The sequence below is a fragment of the Schistocerca cancellata genome, chromosome 1 (genome assembly GCF_023864275.1).
Source record: "Schistocerca cancellata isolate TAMUIC-IGC-003103 chromosome 1, iqSchCanc2.1, whole genome shotgun sequence".
Taxonomy (NCBI): domain Eukaryota; kingdom Metazoa; phylum Arthropoda; class Insecta; order Orthoptera; family Acrididae; genus Schistocerca; species Schistocerca cancellata.
Genome location: NC_064626.1, coordinates 431,306,799 through 431,328,959, shown reverse-complemented (window position 1 = coordinate 431,328,959; position 22,161 = coordinate 431,306,799). Strand labels below are relative to the sequence as shown.

At 44.1% G+C, this 22,161-nt stretch overlaps 1 protein-coding gene across 3 annotated transcripts in view; it reads right to left on the bottom strand.

The window, feature by feature from the left end:
- The window catches only part of LOC126176316 (transmembrane protein 65), a 566,608-nt gene that overhangs the window by 23,802 nt on the left and 520,645 nt on the right, over window positions 1-22,161 (bottom strand). For all 3 annotated transcript variants that reach the window (XM_049923470.1, XM_049923477.1, XM_049923485.1), the window contains one exon: window positions 3,974-4,177. In XM_049923470.1, coding sequence (XP_049779427.1) covers window positions 3,974-4,177 — 204 coding nt within the window. The remainder of the gene's footprint in view (window positions 1-3,973; window positions 4,178-22,161) is intronic.

Here is a 22,161-nt window from a genome sequence, read left to right as displayed (position 1 = left end):
GGTGGAAATGATGGCGAGGGTACCACGCATATGATTTGCGAGTTGGAGCGGTAATCATGCGTTTTTTCGTCGCAGCGTGATCTTTTAACGAAATTTCAATCTCCCACCTACACAGGGAGAGAAGACCATCGTAACAAAAATAATCATATTACCGAATTTATATAGTGATATGTAGTATTAACCTAGTGTTTACAACTCCTCTTGTGCTGCTTTCTTAAGTGATGAGGCACGTGGCTACTTTAAGAGCGTTTTAAGGTGAGGCAGCATCCTGTGACAGAGGTAGAACATGCTCTTAGTACTCTGTCATGAGCCAAAGTTGAGTTTATTATTCTTGTCTTGTGATGCATGTCGTATCAGATATTAAACTGGTTAGAACAGTTCTTTCTTTCTTTTAACCTGCCTAGACAATACACAGAGGACGTATAGCCTATGCCGTGCTGTTGTACAGGGTTTTCACAATAAGTAACGATACTTAAGGGATGTGAAAACGAGTGTTTGCTCCAGTTTCATCTGCATACGAAAATAGCTCGTATAAAAGGGAGAAATCTACGATTCACCTGAGAAATTCGAGGTGTATCGACAACGTCCCTGTTTCAGATTGGGTGAAATGGATTTGTTAAACTGGAGGGTTTGTGAAGGGGTTGGAATAGCAGTTAGACCCATACATCCAAGCTGCACCTGCTTGTCTTGCAATGTACTGTGGCCAGCGGCGGAATAAGCACAGTCTTCGTCCAACCAGAAGCTGTGACTTAGCCTCGCGCGACCTGTAGCTGTCGGCTCTTGCCCACAGCTGCGGTGAAAAGCCTCGGCGGCGGTGCTTGGCGCACCCTCTGGGAATAGCAAAGTAGCCACTATGCTGGTTGAGTGGTTACAGAAGCAGACGTGTGTGTTGCGTGAGAAGCACCCACCAACGAGCACCAATAATTTTCCCACGTTCTATTTCACACAGCTCGGACATAATATACTCACAAGTACACAGAACGGTTTTCTGACCACGGCTGACACTTGCAACTTATTGAGGACATTGCACAGATGCCGTTTACGGTTAAATACAACAGCACCACCTGTAGGCTTGGCTAGCATTTACATTCATGTTCAACCATGCATATCGCGCAATGTTTCCATATTTTGTCCAACCCTGTAATCTAGTGAAACTTGGAAACAGGTACCTCATCCTCTGAGTCTGCTCTTAGCGATGTTATATAACATATTATTACAAAACGCTTGATGGGCTGGATCTACGATGTTCTACCCACTTGGTACCACTCCACGGTGTAAGGGACAATCATTTGGGCTCTGAGTTGTCAGAGGCATGCACATATGGACTGAATGTTTCTTACATCCGCTGAGCCTTCTCTTCGCCTACTCATCTATGGACCAAGTTTACATACGCTTCTTCGTCGATGTATTCGAAGCACATCAACAAACAGTGAGAAATAGACCATCTGACAGTATGCTAAATGTTTGTGTGCAATTGTTAAACTTGAGCATTGCGGTAAATTGATAATTTTTACTTTTTGGACCGTCTGACTACAACTGAATGAAACACAATTTTCGTGCCATAGGCGTTTCGCCTTTATTCTCTGCAAGGAATCTTCAGTGGCCTGGAATTTGAACATATTTTTACTATTTAGTTTACATTTTGGGCAATGTACCTATAGGTTACAAACAGATCTGAGTTTTGGTTTTTGCTATTGTGTAGTAATATTTTGAACTGTACTTACAGGTTGCGTAGGCGATTTTCTACATATTACTTTTCTGTTTCATTTTTGGTGCCGTTCCTCTTCTTATAAATGCCACTTGCGGTCCTTTTTTTCTACATTTCACAGCACTTAAAACTGAATACTTGTTTGTTATTGCCAAAAATCGAATGCTATTTCCAACTTTCGAGTGTAATTTTTGAGGTATCTGTGATCTGTTTGCGTATGCATTTTTGTTTATGTTTCTGTGGTTGAGTGTGTGTGTGTGTGTGTGTGTGTGTGTGTGTGTGTGTGTGTGTGTGTGTGTGTGTGTGTGTATATGTGTGTGTATGTGTGTGTGTGTGATCACAGATACTTCAAAAAATTACACTCGAAAATTGGCAATAACAAACAAGTGTTCAGTTTCTAGTGCTGTGAAATGTGGGGAAAAAACCGCAAGTGGCATTTATAAGAAGAGGAACGACACCAGAAATGAAACAGAAAAGTAATATGTAGAAAATCGCCTACGCAACCTGTAAGTGTTGTTGTTGTTGTGGTCTTCAGTCCTGAGACTGGTTTGGTGCAGCTCTCCATGCTACTCTATCCTGTGCAAGCTTCTTCATCTCCCAGTACCTACCGCAACCTACATCCTTCTGAATCTGCTTAATGTATTCATCTCTTGGTCTCTCTCTACGATTTTTACCCTCCACGCTGCTCTCCAATACTAAATTGGTGATCCCTTGATGCCTCAGAACATGTCCTACCAACCGATCCCTTCTTCTAGTCAAGTTGTGCCACAAACTTCTCTTCTTCCCAATCCTATTCAATACTTCCTCATTAGTTATGTGATCTACCCATCTAATCTTCAGCATTCTTCTGTAGCATCACATTTCAAAAGCTTCTATTCTCTTCTTGTCCAAACTATTTATCGTCCATGTTTCACTTCCATACATGGCTACACTCCATACAAATACTTTCAGAAACGACTTCCTGACATTTAAATCTATACTCGATGTTAACAAATTTCTCTTCTTCAGAAATGATTTCCTTGCCATTGCCAGTCTACATTTTATATCCTCTCTACATCGACCATCATCAGTTATTTTGCTCCCCAAATAGCAAAACTCCTTTACTACTTTGTGTCTCATTTCCTAATCTAATTCCCTCAGCATCACTTGACTTTGACTACATTCCATTATCCTCGTTTTGCTTTCGTTGATGTTCACCTTATATCCTCCTAGTTCCAAATATTACTACATAATAGGAAAAACCAACCACCAGAACTGTTTATAACCTATAGGTACATTGCCCAAAATGTAAACTAAATAGTAAAAATATGCACATCTTCCAGGCCACGGAAGGTGCCTTGCAGAGAATATAGGTGAAACGTGTATGGCACGAAAATTGTGTTTCATTCAGTTGTAGTCAGACGCTCCAAAAAGTAAAAATTATCAATATACCGTAATACTACACGTAACAAAGAAAGACAGGACTACAAAAATTGTCGTAGCGTATTGCTACAAACATTACAGTTTCTTGGATAATAGTGTGTTACTTGATTACAGTGTGTCTCATAGCTGTCACCGTGCTGGTGTCCAAGCGTCAAATCTCAAATTATTGAAAGCAGGCTTCAAATAGTATTACAACGTGTGGAAAGTTATTCACAATAAAGCAAACACAATCTTAAGAATTGAAAATGTACTATATATGGACAAATTACGCATAACAGTGCGGCAAAACAGAGAAACAAAAACTACACAGGAAAGAAAATGTTGTCTACATAAATTAACACAAAACTTCTCCGTGACTAAATCAGAATGTTACGATTTCTGAAGCAAACTTATGTAGAATCTGCTTTTCTTTATTAGCGACTCAGTACACTTACTTGGAAATCATGCGGTCAGATTAATTTCTATTTCGATTTATCGTTTGGAATGGAGGCAACTTCACAAAAAATACTTCATCGATCCAAGAAAAGCAGTTGCCAATGTAAAATCAATAAATAGAAACTATCAGTAAAACTAGCAATTTTTAAAGAAACTTTTAAACTGGATGAACCGTATTGGAACACTCTGTATATTTAAATCGAAACAGGGATATAGGATGGTAACTAGGCTCATGGTCACAGTTCGTAACCTTGCTTGGTTTACCTCTCAGCTAAACACTGATTACCGTTAATTTGCGGCAGATGATGACCGTGGAGTATAGTTCAAAATAGGGGTATGAGGCTTGCAATTGAGTGCAGCAAACATGAAGGCACCGGGCGCGGTGCCGTAGGAACGAGTGGTACTCACAATATTGGCTGCCCACCGCGAGGAGGCCATGTCCAGCTGAACGGGGGTGAGCTTCGGCGTGCGCACGCCCACCCTGGCGGCGACCCGCTCCACGTACCACGCGGAGCCGATGCCCAGGATGTCGGAGATGGTGTTGCCGAGCGCCGCCGCCGCCATCGTCGACAGCACCATCATCGTGCCCATCGTCACCTCGATGTAATCTCCCTGTGCACAGAATCGCCACACCTGCTCTGTAAGTCCACCCCAGGATAGTAAAAGCTAGGCAAGCGCAAAAACGCTTCAGACTTCACGTTTTCAATTCATAATTACAAGCTTACTGAACAACAACCTCCCCCTCACCACTTATGAGCACAGTAATCGCATAGAAGAGCTGTAGAGGTGTAACATTGGTACTGTGAGCCTGAGTGTGTGCGTGGTGGCGGTGGGGGGGGGGGGAGGAGGGGGGGGAGGAGGGGGGAGGAGGGGGGGGGCAGAAAAATATGAGCTATCCTGTTTCGGCGTGCCAGTCACCACATCGTCAATAACGTTGGTAGATTTGCTGGTGTATCAATATGGATATCAATGTGGACTGATCAACGTATCTACACTACTGGCCATTAAAATTGCTACACCAAGAAAAAATGCAGATAATAAACGGATATTCATTGGACAAATATATTACACTAGAACTGACATGTGATTACATTTTCACACAATTTGGGTTCATAGATCCTGAGAAATCAGTACCCAGAACAACCACCCCTGGCCTTGATACGCCTGGGCATTGAGTCAAACAGAGCTTGGATGGCGTGTACAGGTACTGCTGCCCATGCAGCTTCAACACGATACCACAGTTAATCAAGAGTAGTGACTGGCGTATTGTGACGAGCTAGTTGCTCGGCCAGACCTTTTTAATTTATGAGAGATCTGGCGAATGTGCTAGCCAGGGCAGCAGTCGAACATTTTCTGTATCCAGAAAGGCCCGTACAGGACCTGCAACATGCGGTCGTGCATTATCCTGCTGAAATGTAGGGGTTCGCAGAGATCGAATGAAGGGTAGAGCCACGGGTCGTAACACATCTGAAATGTAACGTCCACTGTTCAAAGTGCCGTCAATGCGAACAAGAGATGACCGAGACGTGTAACCAATGGCACCCCATACCATCACGCCGGATGACGAATACACGCTTCCAATGTAGGGTTTCGCAGAGATCGAAGGAAGGGTAGAGCCACGGGTCGTAACACATCTGAAATGTAACGACCACTGTTCAATGCGAACAAGAAGTGACCGAGACGTGTAACCAATGGCACCTCATACCATCACGCCGGATGACGAATACACGCTTCCAATGTGCGTTCACCGCGATGTCGCCAAACACAGATGCGACCATCATGATGCTGTAAAGAGAACCTGGATTCATCCGAAAAAATGGCGTTTTGCCCTTCGTGCACCCAGGTTTGTCGTTGAGTACACCATCGCAGGCGCTCTTGTCTGTGATACAGCGTCAAGGGTAACCGCAGCCATGGTCTCCGAGCTGACAGTCCATGCTGCTGCAAACGTCGTCGAACTGTTCGTGCAGATGGCTGATGTCTTGCAAACATCCCCATCTGTTGACTCAGGGATCGAGACGTGGCTGCACGATCCATTACAGCCATGCCTATCATCTCGACTGCTAGTGATACGAGGCCGTTGGGATCCAGCACGGCGTTCCGTATTAGCCTCCTGAACCCACAGATTCCATATTCTGCTAACAGTCATTGGATCTCAACCAGCGCGAGCAGCAATGTCGCGATACGATAAACCGCAATCGCGATAGGCTGTAATCCGACCTTTACCAAAGTAGGAAACGTGATGGTACGCATTCCTCCTCCTTACACGAGGCATCACAACAACGTTTCACCAGGCAACGGCGGTCAACTGCTGTTTGTGCATGAGAAGTCGGTTGGAAACTTTCCTCGTGTCAGCACGTTGTAGGTGTCACCACCGGCCCCAACCTTGTATGAATGCTCTAAAAAGCTAATCATTTGCATATCACAGCATCTTCATCCTGTCGGTTAAATTTCGCGTCTGTAGCACGTCATCTTCGTGGTGTAGCAATTTTAATGGCCAGTAGTGTACAATGAACGATGCCCCACTCGCAGCTGTGTGTCACGGTGTGAGAACAGAGGTCGTAAAAAGGACCGAAAGCGAATGTCACACCTTGTCAGTAACAATCGGTTACCAACTCGACAGGAGTTGCTGCTGTCAGTGGATGCAGTAGCATCTCAACCAGTTTTCGAGCGAACATAGCGAAAGGCATTGCATGCAGTAGGACACCTAGCAAAAAGCCATTTCTCACAGCGACACATAAATCTGCACTTCTTCAGTGCGCCGGAAACACGGAAAACTGGACTTTAGCTGACTGCAGGGGTGCGGAGTGATCCGACAAGTCGAGGCCAAGGGCGTAGAGTTCACCGCCGCCCAACGTGGCGTTTAATCCGCTGCACGTGGATGGTGTATTTCTGGCAACAGGTGATTCTGTTGTATTTTCAACATGTTTTTCACACTGTCATTTGGGCCCACCCACTCAGGTCGGCGTGAACATGAATAAAGATGTTCATTTCGCCAATGTAACCAAAATTTGCCCCTTATTATACGATGAGGTGACAAAAGTCGTGGGATACCTCCAGATATCCTGTGGACCTCCTTTTGACCGGTGTAGTGTAGCAAGTCGACGTGGTATGCACTCAACAAGTCGTTGGAGGCCACCTGCAGAAACATTGAGCCGTGCTGCCTCTACAGCCTACAGCCGTCCGTAATCCCGGAAGTGTTGCCGGTACAGGATTTTGCGCAGGAACTGAGCTCTTAGTTATTCGTATGTCCAATAAATGTTCAAAGAGATTCATGACGACCGATCTGGGTGCCCAAATCATTCGCTCCGCCGGCTGCTATGGCCGAGCGGTTCTAGGCGCTTCAGTCTGGAACCGCGCTGTTGCTAAGGTCGCAGGATCGAATCCTGCCTCGGGGATGGATGTGTGTGATGTCCTTAGGTCAGTTAGGTTTAAATAGTTCTAAGCCTAGGGGACTGATGACTTCAGATGTTAAGTGCCATAATGCTTAGAGTCATTTGAATTTGAAATCATTCGTTCGAACTGTCCTGAATGTTCTTCAATCCAGTCGTGAACAATTGTGGGCCATTGACATGGTGCATTGTCATCCATAAAAATTTAATCGTTGAATGCTTACAAATGGTCCCTATGTAGCCCAACGTAACCATTTCCCGTCAATGATCAGTTCAGTTGGACCCAGTCCATTCCGTTCCAGCCTACACCATTGTAGAGCCATCACTTGCACAGTGCTTTATCGACAACTTATGTCCATGGCTTCGTGGCGTCTGCGCTACACTCGAACCCTACCATCAGCTCTTACCAAATGAAACCGGTACTCATCTGACCAGGCCACGACTTTGCATTCCAAACGATGTGCTCACGAGCCAAGCGGAGGGGCTGCAGGTTATGTCGTGCTGTCAGTAAAGGGACTCGCGTCGGTCGCCTGCTGACACAGCCCATTAACGTCAGATACCGAAGCATTATCCCAAGGGACACGTTCGTCGTATATCCCACATCGATTTTGGCGGGTCCGCAGCTCGTGGTCGTGCGGTAGCGATCTCGCTTCCCGCGCCCGGGTTCCCGGGTTCGATTCCCGGCGGGGTCAGGGATTTTCTCTGCCTCGTGATGACTGGATGTTGTGTGATGGCATAGGTTAGTTCGGTTTAAGTAGTTCTAAGTTCTAGGGGACTGATGACCATAGATGTTAAGTCCCATAGTGCTCAGAGCCATTTTTGATTTTGGCGGTTATTTCACGCAGTGTTGCTTGTCTGTTAGATTGTCAACTCTACGTACAGGCCGCTGCTCTCGATCGTTGTCCATGGTAATAAATAATGCCTGAAATCATGTATTCTAGCACACTGTTGACACAGTGGATCTCGGAACTGAATTCCCTAACGATTTCCGAAATGGAACGTCCCATGCGTATAGCTCAAACTACCATTCCGCGTTCATAGTCACTTAACTCCCGTCGTGCGGCCACAATAGCGCAGGAAACTTTTTCACATGAATCATGTGAATACAAACGACAGCTCTGCCAAAGCACTTCACTTTTATACCTTGTGTATGCGATACTGCCGCCATCTATATATGTGCATATAGCCATCCTATGACTTTCGTCACCTCAATGTAGAATTGGTATGGGTGTTACTGCGAGCCTACACCGCCGCCGACAGTTACGGAAATGAAGCGGGTTGTGTGTGTGTGTGTGGGGGGGGGGGGGGGGGGGGCAGTTCGGTTGGGGACTCAGGAGTAGCCAGGTCCGCGCAGTGCCAGGACACGCCGGGACCGCTAGCGGCGCGCATGGACTGCCGGATGGAAGGCCTGTGGTCACGAGCGTGCACGACCTCGTCGTAAACCGGATCCAGCAAGCTTTAAGATGAGTGCATTTCAATCCAAGTACAGAAACCTCCACCGTTGTGATCTCTCGCGATTCTCCAGTGACTTGGGTTCGTGTTGCTACTCGTACGTCGCCGAGGCGAAGAGCAGCGAGTGGAGTGCTTTCTACTCTGGTAGTAGTGGTTTCTTTCTCGTTCCGGCCGCTCTAAACACAGTATTCTGGGGACGTGTTGTAGACTGCCGGGTCCGGCTTTGGGTATTGTTCCATCGTTGCATTTGGCTTATCGGACGTCAGGTAACTTCAGCAAGATTATCATTAGTCATTCGTTAGAGTGCCACTAGTTTGTGTTTCCATCTTGTGAAGTGAATGCAACTCTTGGCTGCCTATCTCATCGCTCGCGAATGTGTTTGTTGACGAACCTTCTCAGAGGTCGATTCCTGGAGCACCGTCTGTGACTGGGTCTTGTGTTTTATTATTGTATTATTTATTACCATACCTTGTAATGCCTACATTAAAGGTTATGTATGCCTAGTTAATAGTTCCAGTCGCCTTCTGGAATAAATCCAGCAGTGTAAGAGTTGTGTTACAAGGTTACCATCATCTTATTTCACCCATTTGGTGGACAGTTGCTTGTTTCTTTTAATTAACCTTTGCTTGTATTTGCTGTTTTACAGCAGGTTTCTAAGTTTTTTTTTTATATAATTGCCGTTTCTGGCGTGTAAGGCCTTCAGCCACGATTGTGGTTATTTGCTTTTAAAAAATAATTCGATATTTGTATTTCAGCAGTAAGCCCTAAAACCTTATTTACTGCCATTCCTGGCATCTGATACCTTCTGCTGTGTTTGTGGCCCCTAACTTTTTAATATTTCAATACATGTAAGTTGTAATTGGAGCGAGTTCTTAAACATTCTTAATTTATTGCCATTCTTGGCGTGTAAGGCCTTCAGCCGGTGATTTGCTAAATTGTAACGCACTGAAAACACTATTATTTGTACAGTTGTTTATTCCTTCATTAATAACGTGTGGTACTTTTTGTTTATTGTTAAGTCTGGAATTACTGTTTTAAAAATAAAAGTGTGTAACAATAAAAGGCAACAAATAGTAACTGATTACGGCCCCGTCCATAATAGCAACCGAAACCTGCCTTCCCTTGAGCATCAGGTCTCAGACTGATCAACGTGTCTACAGTGAGCAGCGCACGCTTCGCAGCCATGTGACACCTCCTGATCGACAGAAACGGAGAGCGAGTGTCACACTTTGTCAGTAACATTCAGTTACTGACACGACAGGAATTCCTCCTGTCAGAAGAAACATCTCAACCAGTTTCCCTGCGAACATTTCGAAGGGAATTGCATGCAGTAGGTATTTTGAATCGGGTATCTTGCAAAAGGCCACTGCTCACAGCTACGCATAAATCTGCACATCTTCAGCGGACCAAGAAACTCAGAAACTGGGCATAAGCTGACTGGAGGAGTATAGAGTGGTCCGACAAGTCGCTGTCAAGATCGTTGAGTTCAATGCGGTGTTTAACCCGCAGCATGTGGAGGGTCCAGTTATGACCACAGGTGGTTGTGTAACATTTTCAGGGTATTTCTCGAACTGTTACTTGGGACCACTCATTCCAGTTAGCATAAACATGAATAAAGATGTTCATCTCACTATTCTCGGTTTGCTCTTTATTATACATCGTCATGATGAGTGTGCAGTCGACACTTACGTCATCCGAAATGAGAATGCCCATGTTCACAATGCTGCACGCTCACACGTTCCTGCTTTGACGGACACGCAGGCAAGCTACTGTGCACCTCAGTTCTACCGATTTATCAGTTGATCGTAATGCCATAGACAGTATCTGGGATTATTTGGAATATCGTCTGAAACGTATCAATCAAATCCCCGCAGTGCGGCATCCAATCATCATTGAGCGACTTTTAACTGGATATAACATTGGTTCAAATGGCTCTGAGCACTATGGGACTTAACATCTGAGGTCATCAGTCCCCTAGAACTTAGAACTAATTAAACCTAACTAACCTAAGGACATCACACACACATCCATGCCCGAGGCAGGATTCGAACCTGGGACCGTGGCAGTAGCGCGGTTCCGGACTACAGCGCCTAGAACCGGGATATAACATTGCTCGCCGAATTGATGCCATTATTGCATTACACGGTACTGGCGTTATTTCTCGCAGGAGTAACTAATTTTTTGTCCCGAGTGATTATCATAAGATACAATGCAGGTGCACAGTTATCTACTCAGTTATCCGCTTCAGGACAGAACACTAAGGAACAAGTTATGTGACATCATGGACAAAAGGGGAATCTCAAAGCATGTGTTAAACGTGTAGGCAATTGACAGATATGTGTTAACAATTCATTCAGAGTATATTAAAACATGCATGTTGTTCTCTGTTGCCAATGTTATACACTGACGCCCTTTGGGAGTAGAAAAGAACTTCTGTATTTAGATTCTGGTAATGACATTAATATCGACAACTTATTATTGACGCTCTCGTCTGCCAACGATCAGGTTATAGAAAATATGTATTGTCAAATTGCGAATCTGATGAGACATCAGCTGTACAATTTATAAGTGACACGTAAATTTCTGCCTGACCGGGACTCTAGCCCGGATTTCCCTCTTAACGCGAGCGGTCGCCTGGATAACTTTGGCTTTTTGCACGCATCCCAGGTCAATCCAAATCTCCATCTATCGCCTTGTCCACGTCCATTAGTGCTCGCACAGCTTCCGTGATTCCAGAACAGAAAGAGACATTATTATTATAGTCGTTTTGGCCTGTATTATCATGTACGAGGGGGTGCTGAAAACTAATGCCTCCAAACACTTTATGTGAAAAATCTTGAAGTTCTTTTTTTTTTAATGAAACGAACTTTATTAACATTCTACATCTTTAGTCTTCATGTCTACATATTTATTTCTAATACCATACTTAGCGACAAACACCAGACCAGTTTCTTGATACCGTCGTGCCGGCCGGGGTGGCCGAGCGTTTCTAGGCGCTACAGTCTGGAACCGCACGATGGCTACGGTCGCAGGTTCGAATCCTGCCTCGGGAATGGATGTGTGTGATGTCCTTAGGTTAGTTAGGTTTACGTAGTTCTAAGTTCTAGGGGACTGATGGCCTTAGAAGTTAAGTCCCATAGTGCTCAGAGCCATTTCATACCGTCGTTGTGGAATGTTTGAATCTGTTAACGGAGCCAAGACCTCACCTTAACGTCCTCGGTTATGTTTCTTAAGTTTTGGAAGCAGATGAGAAACGTTTGGGGGCAAGTCGCAGATGTGGCAGCGCTCGTGCGTGATGTCCCAATGTCGTGCTGAAGGAGAGACCGCTCCGTGTGTGAACGAACTCTGAATTCGAAACTCGAAAACAGCAAGCTGCTTCTCACTCACCGACGTAATTACGTCATACACCGTCATGTTACACACTACAATTCGGTGCCCTCTAGCGGAAGAGGGCTGCAAATATGTAGACACGAAGAATAAATATGTAGAATGCTAATAACGTTTGTTTTATTTAAAAAGGATGAACAATTCGCACTCAAACAATTCGGAGAGTTACTTTCCAGTGTAATACAGTTTTTAGCGTTGCGACGTCTAGAAAAATCCGACCTCTTGCGTTCACTTTCATCGATCATCCTTCATACAGTTCCGATTTGCCCGTACACGATTTTCATTTGTTTCCAAAACTTAACATTTCTTCTATTGCATTCGGTTATAGTTCGTCAGCTGTGTCTTCTCCTTCAAACCTGTATGCATGTCAGAAGGACATTGCATAACACTATACAGACACTGTAATATACAGACATTGCAAATTTGGATTGCTTGTCAAGGCAGGCCAAAACGACGATAGCAACAATGTTTCTCCCTGTGCGGGAATCACATAAAGTTTGCGAGCATTAAGGGGAGTGGACATGGCGATATCTGCAGATTTGGATCGGTCCAGGAAGCATGCACTGATAACCGAAGTTGTTAAGACGCACGTTCGCGCTAAGTGGGAAATCCGGGTTCGAATCCCGATCTGGCAGAAATTTTCCATGTTTGAACGGCTGTAAATCGTATTTGCATGTCTGAAGGACATTGCATAGTACTATACAGACATTGTAAAATACAGACATTTCAAAATTATGTTGGATCAGTCAATAGTTTCAAACTCTGAAGACATACTACAGCGCGCTCTGTTTGAACTGAACGCGACGTCGGCACGAAAATTGAAAAAAGTAACAGAAAGTGAGGCGCATCAAATAAAACGTTAACGAACAAGAAATAGAATAATGCTGAGTTTACCAGACAATGGTGATATCTGCAGATTTATGACTGGATTGAGAGTTGCTCCGATAACACCGAACACGTCGTTTTCAAACGGACAAAATTGGCAAACGTAAAAGTAGTTCATGGGCACTCAAATGCAATGTTGTAGAACCGTTACTGTTCATAACACGTATAAATTATCTTGCGAATGAAGGTGAAAGGAAAGTCATGCTGTTCATGGCTGGTGCTGCTGTTGATCCCCAAAATAAAAAATGTAACATATTGTGCATCAATAGTCGAAAAATTATTATAATTCGATTATCGGCAATACATCACAGGAATCAGTTTTTTCATCAATCTTCAGACTGGCGTGATGCGGCTCTCCGCATATTCCACCCCTGAGCCAATCTCTCTATCTCATAGAAGCACTCGCACGAATTTTCCTCAGTTATTTGATGCACATATTCCAGCCTCTGCCTTTCTCTTACGTTTTTTGCCCCATATACCTCCCCCATGTGTGATGGAAGTTATTACGTGATGTCTTAACACACGTCCTATCATCGTTCACTTCTTATTGTCAATGTCTTCCAAATATTTCTCTTCTCGCCAATTCTGTGGAGAAGCCCCTCACTTTTTATTTAACCAGTCCACTTAATTTTCAATGTCCTTTAGGAGCTCCACGTCCCAAACGCTTCGATATTCTTTTTCCCCGTCTTTATCACAGTCCATCGTTCACTACCATACAATACTGTGCTCCAAACCAACATTCTCAGAAATTTCATTGTTAAAGTAAGGCCGATATTTCATACAAATAGACTTCTTTTCGCCAGGAATGCCCTCTTAGTCTATGTTAATCTGCTTTTTTTACGTTCTCATAGCTTCGTTCGTAAAGTATTATTGTGCTTCCAACGTCATAGAACTCTGTCACTTCGTCTACTTTTTGGTCACCAATTTTGATAATTTCTATCGCTAATTTCACTTGTCCTCATCCGCGTTACTTTTTCCTTTGTCAGTTTACTCTCAATCCATGCTCATTAGCAAAACTCGTAAAATAACTGGGAGTATTTGTCAAGAGTGTATAAAGTGAAACGACCACATAATACTGAGTCAATCCATCAAAGAGGCTATTCACAAAAACCTCGCTCGACCAATTGTTGAGCATTGCTCTTCAGTCTCTTACCAGACGGGTTTAAGTGACGGTATATCGGCCATTGGATTAATACAGTAGATTATCCAAGGGTTCGCATAGTAAACGCGAGAACGTAACGTAGATGCGCATCGTAATCGAGGTGGCGCTGTGTTTAGCACACTGGACTCGCATTCGGGAGAACGAAGGTTCAGATCCTTGTCCGGCCAAGCAGATTTAGGTTTTCCATTGTTTCACTAAATCGCTCCAAGCAAATACCGGGATAGTTCATTTGAAATGGAAAGGCTTTCACGGATGGAAACGGCCGATTTCCTTCCCCATCCGGGAAAGCCGTCCGGGCTTGAGATCCATCTCTAATGACCGCGCTGTCGGCGGGAAGTTCAATTCTAATTTTCCTTGCTCCTTCCTTCCTTCATAGTACTGCCACGGCAGATCGTACCAGAGAGGCACTGTGCTCCACGTAGAATAACACTGTTAAAAATGCGAGAGTTACGTTTCAAGCAACAGTCAACCAACATATTGCTTCCTCCCAAGAAATTCAAACAACGACAAAATAAGAGAAATCGGAACTCATGCAGAGGTTTACTAACTGTCGTTTTTCCCACGCACCATTCACGAGTGGGACAAGAAGTAAAAGAAAATTTGCTTACGGAGTATCGTCCAAGGGCCTTTCTGAGAGGAAAGAACATTTGCCTATGCAGTCCGCGCACCTGGTTTGTGGCAGCCATTTATTGGTTTCTGGCGTTAAGTGTGATGCGGACAATTGCCGCATGCAACTGTACGTTGGATCTCATCACGTGATTAGTGCAGAGATAACTGTGACCATGGCTGTGGCGACAGCGAATCACGTCGATTGTGAGGTGTGTTTTCTGCAAGCGGAAAATGTTAGGCCCTGTGACACTCACCGCAGACTTGCTACCATTTATGGCGAAAGTGCAATGTATGTAGGCAGTGTCCGAAAGTGGTGCATGAGAATAGAAGAACAGATTTTCATGACCGAGAAGAATCAGGGCGACCATCCGTCATCACAGGTGAGCTGAAACAAAAGGTGGATCGCATCGTTCGAGAGAAACGACGACGCACGGTTAGCGACGAGCATGAACCATGTCAACAAGTGACTCGTTCAGTTGTGCACGGAACTTTTCACTCAGGGAACCACAAAATCTGTGCACGGCGGGTGTCACGCATACTCATGGATAACCAGAAAGCTGCGAGAGTATGTGCTGCATAAGCGTTCTTTGGTCGTTACGAAAGGGATGGCAACATAATCGCTGGCCAGACTGTTACTGACTATGCAACGTAGGTTTGCTCATAAAACCTCCACAATGAAGCGACAGTTTAAGGAGTGAGATCATCCCTAGTCGCCACAGAAGCCACGTAATTTCAAACAAATGTTCAGATGTGTGTGAAATCTTATGGGACTTAACTGCTAACGTCATCAGTCCCGAAGCTTACACGCTACTTAACCTAAATTATCCTGAGGACAAACAAACACACCCATGCCCGAGGGAGGACTCGAACCTCCGCCGGAACTAGCCGCAGAGTCCGTGCCTGCAGCGCCTTAGGCCGCTCGGCTAATCCCGCGCGGCTAAGTTCAAACAAACAGCATTAACTCAAAAAGTGATGGCCTCTGTATTCAGGGACATTGAAGGGGTGCTACCCGTCGACGTCATGCCCCGCAACATATCAGTCAATAATGAAGCACACTCTGCTGTCCTCGAACATCTACATCGGCTAACCAGAACCGCTGAAGAGGCAAGCTGTCGCATGGAATTGTTCTGCTGCCCGATAGGTTCAAATGTTGCTCCATACTGCCTGGTTGATACAAGCCTCTCTGCTTGAGAAAATCCAGTTGAACATCTTCGAGCATGCTTCCTATAGTCCTTGCTGGTAAACGCATCCCAAGTGGTGATGACCTGAAGTATGTTGTCGTGACTGGATGAATAGCCAGGAGGCCAAGTGATGAGAAGACGTACGACAGGTGCCTTAATGTCAAAGGTATGTGGAAAAGTAGATAAAGTATGTGCCAAAACGCAGATGTTCGGTCCTTGTATTATTATTAAAGAATATCTTGACATGGCGAAACGTTCTTTACTTTCTGGATGGCCGTCGTAGACGTAGATTGTATGGCCTAGGAACTTTAAGCTGGGAAGTGAGAATAACAGAATAGATTAATAGAACGGAATTTGGATTCAGCAACTCAGAATGAAAGAATTCACATGAGAATATTACAACAGAAAAGAATAAATTTGAAAGGTGTAACAGAAATGTGCAATATTTACACAAAATAGTGATGGCAGCAATTAGTGTTTCTATTTTAGAAATAATTTTTTTTAACTTTTTAGTCATGGGCGTTCTAAACTGTTTTATCAACCGTTAAAATTAGGCCACTCATCAGCTGTTTATGCACTTTAAGCAAAGACCCTAACAAAAATGAATCCGCTTCGGTGTCTGTAGACAGACGAGTGCACAGGTCACGAAGCGGCCTGAACAGGGTTACTCTCCATCGATCCAGCAACTGGCCTCTCCCAGGGTCGCGTAAAAAGGGGTGTGGTGGGCGCCGGTCGGACCGGAAATGCTATCGTGCCATCAGCCGGCACCACACAGCGAGCGCAAATCACGCATCTAAATGCAGTGCCGCCCACACACACGCCACCATGAGCGAGCAGACGCAAGAAATCGTCAGTCGATAACAGAGCTCCCCGATTGAAACCTGCTCAGTGCAGCTGTGCAAATTTCACATCACGAAACGCATTATGCTCCGTAAATGTTTGAAATGGAAGGGCGGAATGGTAAAACATGAGGGACGGTAGCGATGGCGAGAAACATAGTCACATCAACAAACGGATATCACAAACTCCCTATTAACGCCGCAGATTCGTTAGTAAGATGAAATTTCAAGTTCTGTACCGTGCAAAAACACGCAATGTAGCACTGTTTACGTCATCATAGGACCTAGTGCAGCAGTTCTACATCTTTGCTGGCGCATCTCCAAGAGCTAGGCCGGGCACCTACAGGTGTGCTGTGACTCTCCGACGGTTGATGGCTTTATAGCACCACTGTCCATATTTACCACTTCTTATTCAATGTCCTCTCAAATCGAAGATCCCTTATAATGATCAGAAATTCTTTCTATGCCTCGTTTTCAGCAGTATTTTAATTTGCACAAAACTGAAAACCAGATATTGTGCAGTAAGTAGGAAATTGCAAAATATACCTAAAACCTGGAATCACGCTTTATGTAAACTGTGAGATGCTTCAGAATGCGGCACAGAAATGGTGGTCATTAGCAAAACACTTCTAACAACCACATACATTTCCTGCCCCCCCCCCCCCCCGTTCCCCAAACACGCACACACACACACACACACACACACACACACACACACACACACATAAAGGGTATCATACAGTGATCAGCTGTCAGAAGCACGAAAATCACTAAAGACTTGGATACATACAGATGAACAAACCCTTTAGGCAAATATTTAGAAACGATCAAGAGAAGTGAAATTTATCAAGGAATGACCTAAGAGACCGCAAATAGGAAGGAATCACGCTTACTACGAGCTGAACACTTATAGAAATAAAATAAGCCGAGCCTGTACCGTTTAAGCAACTTACAAACTGCAGAAATATATGCCACTACGAAGGAAATAATATGTATCGAGGATTCTAATCGCTTCGTAGACGAACGAAAGATGTAAACTGAGCGATGCACTCCGACAGCAACTAACAGCGGTCAAAGGATTTCCAAGTACCAGAGGTACACTTGCATGAAAAAACAGCGAGTTTATCAATCGCATAGGGTTAAGGAATCCCATGAACCATGGACCTTGCCGTTGGTGGAGAGGCATGCGAGCCTCAGCGATACAGATAGCCGTACCGTAGGTGTAACCACGACGGAGGGGTAGCTGTTGAGAGATCAGACGGAAGTTCGATTTCTGAAGAGGGATAGCAGCCTTTTCAGTAGTTGCAGGGACAACGGTCTGGATGATTGACTGAGCTGGCCTTGTAACATCAGGCAAAACGGTCTTGCTGCGCTGGCATTGCGAACCGCTGAAAGCAAGGGGAATCGACAACCCTAATTTTTCCCGAGGGTATGCAGCTCTAATGCATGGTTAATGATGATAGAATCCTCTTGGGTAAAATTTTCCATAAGGATCTCCGGTTCGGGACTGCTCACGAGGATGTCGTCATCAGGAAAAACAAAAGTGGCGTTCTACGGATCGGAGCGTGGAATGCTAGATACTTAATCGGGCAGCTCGATTAGAAAATTTAAAAAGGGAACTGGATAGGCTGAAGTTAGATATAGTACGAAGTAGTGAATTTTGGTAGCAGGAAGAACAGGACTCTGGCCAGATGAATACAGGGTTTTAAATACAAAATGAAATAGTGGTAATGCAGGCGTAGATTTAATAACGAACAAGCAAATAGGAATGTGCGTAAGCTGCTATGAACAGCATGGCAAGGTAGATACGACACCCACACACACAGCACAAGTTTACAGCCAACAATCCCCGCTGAAGATGAAGAGATTGAAGAATTATATGATGAGATAAAAGAAATTATTCAGATAGATAAGGGATACGAAAATTTAATTCTGATGGGGATTGGAATTCGATAGTAGGAAAAGGAAGAAAAGGAAAAACTGTAGGTGAATAAGAACTAGGGGGAAAGGAATAAAAGAGGAAATCGGCTGGTAGAAGTTTGCCTGGTAGACTTTTGCACAGAACGTAATTTAATCATCGCTAACTCTTGGTTTAAGCATCATGAAAGAAGGTTGTCTACGTTGAAGCGACCTGGAGACACCGGAAGGTTTCAGATGGATTATATACTGGTAAGGCACTGATTTAGGAACCAGACTTTAAACTGTAAGACAATTCCACGGGCAGATGTGGACTCAAAGTTTATTGGTTATGAACTGTAAGTTAAAACAAAAGAAACTGAAAAAAACGTAAGCTATTGAGGAGATGAGACTTGCATAGGTTGAAAGAAGTAGATGTTGTTGAGGGTCTCAGAGAGAACGTTAACCAACCATTGACTAGAACAAGGGAAGAAATACAGTAGAAGACGAATAGCAAGCTTTGAGGGATGAAGTAATGAAGGCAGAAAATGATCAAATAAGTAAAAACACAAAGCCCAGTAGAAATCCTTGGATAACACGGGAGACATAGAATTTAATTGAGGAAAGGAGAAAATATAAAAATACAGCAAATGAAGTAGTAGAAAGAGAATAAAAACGTAGGAAAATTAGACGGACATGAAGTGCAAAATGCCTAAGCAGGAATAGCTCGAGAATATATTTCACTAACGGAAGCTGTATGAGTATCAAGAGCTCACCTACCACTATAGCATTTGTAGACTTAGGGAAAGCTTTTGACAATGTTGACTGAAAGAGTCCCTTTGAAATTCTGAAGGTAGCAGGGGTAAAATACCGGGAGTGAAAGGTATTAACAACTCGTGCACAACCAGACGGCAGAAATAAGAGTCGAAGGGAATGAAAAGGAAGCAGCGGCTTGCATTGGGCAAGATGTAAGCGAAACCTTAAGTAAAAAATTGTAGTAGTAATTAAAGTTCAGGGAGAAGAAATAAAAACTTTGAGGTTTGCCGACGACATTGTAATTCTGTCAGAAACAGCAAAGGACTTGAAAGAACAGTTGAACGGAACTGACAGTGTCTTGAAAGGAGGATATAAGACGAACATCAACAAAAGCAAAACAAGGATAACGGAATGTAGTCCAATTAAACCAGATGACACTGAAGGAATTAGAATAGGAACTGAGGCTCTGAAAGTAGTAGATGAGTTTTGCTATTTGGGCAGCAGAATAACTGATGATGGCCGAAGTCGAGAGGATATAAAATGAAGACTGGCAATTGCAAGAAATGCGTTTCTGAACAAAAGGGATTTGCTGACATCGAATATAGATTTAAGTGTTAGAAAGTCTTTTCTGGAAGTATTTGTATGGCGTGTAGCCATGTATGGAAGTGAAGCATGGATGATAATCAGTTTGGACAAGAAAAGAATAGAAGCTTTTGAAATTTGCCGCTACAGAAGAATACTGAAGATTAGGTGGGCGGATCCAGTAACTTATGAGGAGGAACTGATCAGAAATGGGGAGGAAAGAAATTTGTGGCTCAACCTGACTAGAAGAAGGGACGGTTGATAGAAACCTTTTGTGACATAATGGGGTCACCTATTTAGTACGGAGGTAAGTGTTTGGGGTAAAAAATGTAGAGGGAGACCAAGAGATGAACACAATACGCAGATTCAAAATGGATGTAAGATGTAGTACTTATTCGAAGGTGAAGAGACTTGCACAGGATCAAGTAGCAAGACCACAAGAACAACAACAACCACACGCTTCGTTAGTAAAAATATTGTAATAAAAGCTGTGCCATAGCATCAAGAATGAATTTTATAGCACATGTATACGTGTAACTTATGGAGTAAATAAAAGATAAATACTAACTTATCCTTGAAGATCAAGTATTTCTCTACAAGGTAAATCTCCCTCTGAGGAGAATGGGACTTCTCTGCAGAAAAATGTGATTTATCATACTGCTGATAACACTGACACTATAGAACTACTCTCTGGTTTCTTAACTCCTTCCTCTTTAAACTAGGTGAACGCGTATTTCTCCATTTCCGTCAAGATGTTCACTCTTTTCATCTGTCAGGCATGCTTGAAAGTTAGTGGGGTACATTGCAGGCTCCTTGGTTCCGGACGTATTACGACTAGCCGGTACTTTAGGGCATCCTATATATTCCCTTTTCCCAGAATGGGAATTAATCACATTCTTGATGTTCTTTCTATGTATCTTCTTCGTTCCAACCACCTCGTGTGTAATGCACTGTTGGTAGCATGGCTTCGACAACCAGTACAAGTACACGTATAGCATAAACAAATTGAATATCCTGTTATGCAACACCAGTTTTGGAGACTGTCCCATGACAGTCTGTATCATGCTGACACTTGTCTCACTTTTTTTATCTATGGACGTGATGTTCCGGCAGCTAAGGCATTCGGCTACGACCGTGGAGGTCCCGGGTTCAACCCCAGGAGGCTCTCACCTACCTCCTTCTAGTGTCGCGGTGAAGAAATGGTTACCTATCTACAAACAGGCCAATAGCCTGGTCACAGTCTTAGGCCACATACTTTCCCCTGTTATTATTATATCATTTATCGAAGTTTTCAATTTTCAACGGCAAACATTTTTCCATAAAGGCACTAATCGTCTTGTCTCACAGTGGATTAATAAACATTCACTTGCTCTTCTTCCATTTGTCTCGTTTGCATTTGACTACACCTTATATTTACGGTACCAGAGGTGTATTACAAAGAATTGTTGCTCCTAATAAGATTAGTATCCTGAAAGTGACTGACGAGCTTGATATACTGCTAGCCAGCAAACTACCAGTAGAATAACAAAAAACGAAATTTTACTTGTTGTAGGAACGCAAAATGATTAAATTTGTAGCTGGTTTGGCCTACCCAGAGTGTGAATATGGTATACACAGCTGACACCTCTAGTAACAACAATGGCCCTAAAGTGAACTGAGCTTGGATGACAGCTACGAATACGCCATTCTATGCTGCTTCGATTCAGTCGGAGTTCATCAGTCATAGTGGCTGACGGCTGGTAGCATGACAGTGTCTCTGCAACGCACGAGCAGATGTTTCCAGTGGTGAGAGGTCTGGAGAACGTGCTGGCCAGGGCAACAACCTCTCTACCGAGGCAGGTTAGGGCAGCACGGACAACAGGTGGAACACCTCGGAGAGAGGGCACAGTTACCGGCGTAACAAGTACAAAAGACGAAATCGTGTGCCTCGTGAAGCCCAATATCATGCTGCCACGTGTTGCGGCCGCATGGCAAAGACAAATATAATCTTGCAATGTTCATTCGCCTGGGAATGCCCATTCACGGGTACGTAATACTGTATGTACAAAGGTACTCGCCTGAAAAGACGTCATGGTGCCACTGAGGGGCGGTCAAAGTTGTCTTTGCGAACTCCACTGTCAGTGCTACACTCCCTGCTGGCGTGTCACGAGCAGCCGCAACGATGGACACCTTACTGACAGTCTGCGGTGCTTCGGTCATCGTCACACTGTCCATGAGGCTGCCTGTCTTGCTACAAAGAAGCCCATTTCGTCACTCAAGGTATGTGACGTGAATGTACGATCCCGCATGGCCAAGCGATCAATGTGTCTATCATCTCAGGTACTAACTGTGTGAGACCGTTACGATCCTCTGTGGCATTCATGGCCTCCTGAAGCCATCTATTCAATATTCGTACGACAGTCGTGGAATTCCGACCAACGCGTACGGCAATATCGCAGAATGATAAACCCCAGTCTAG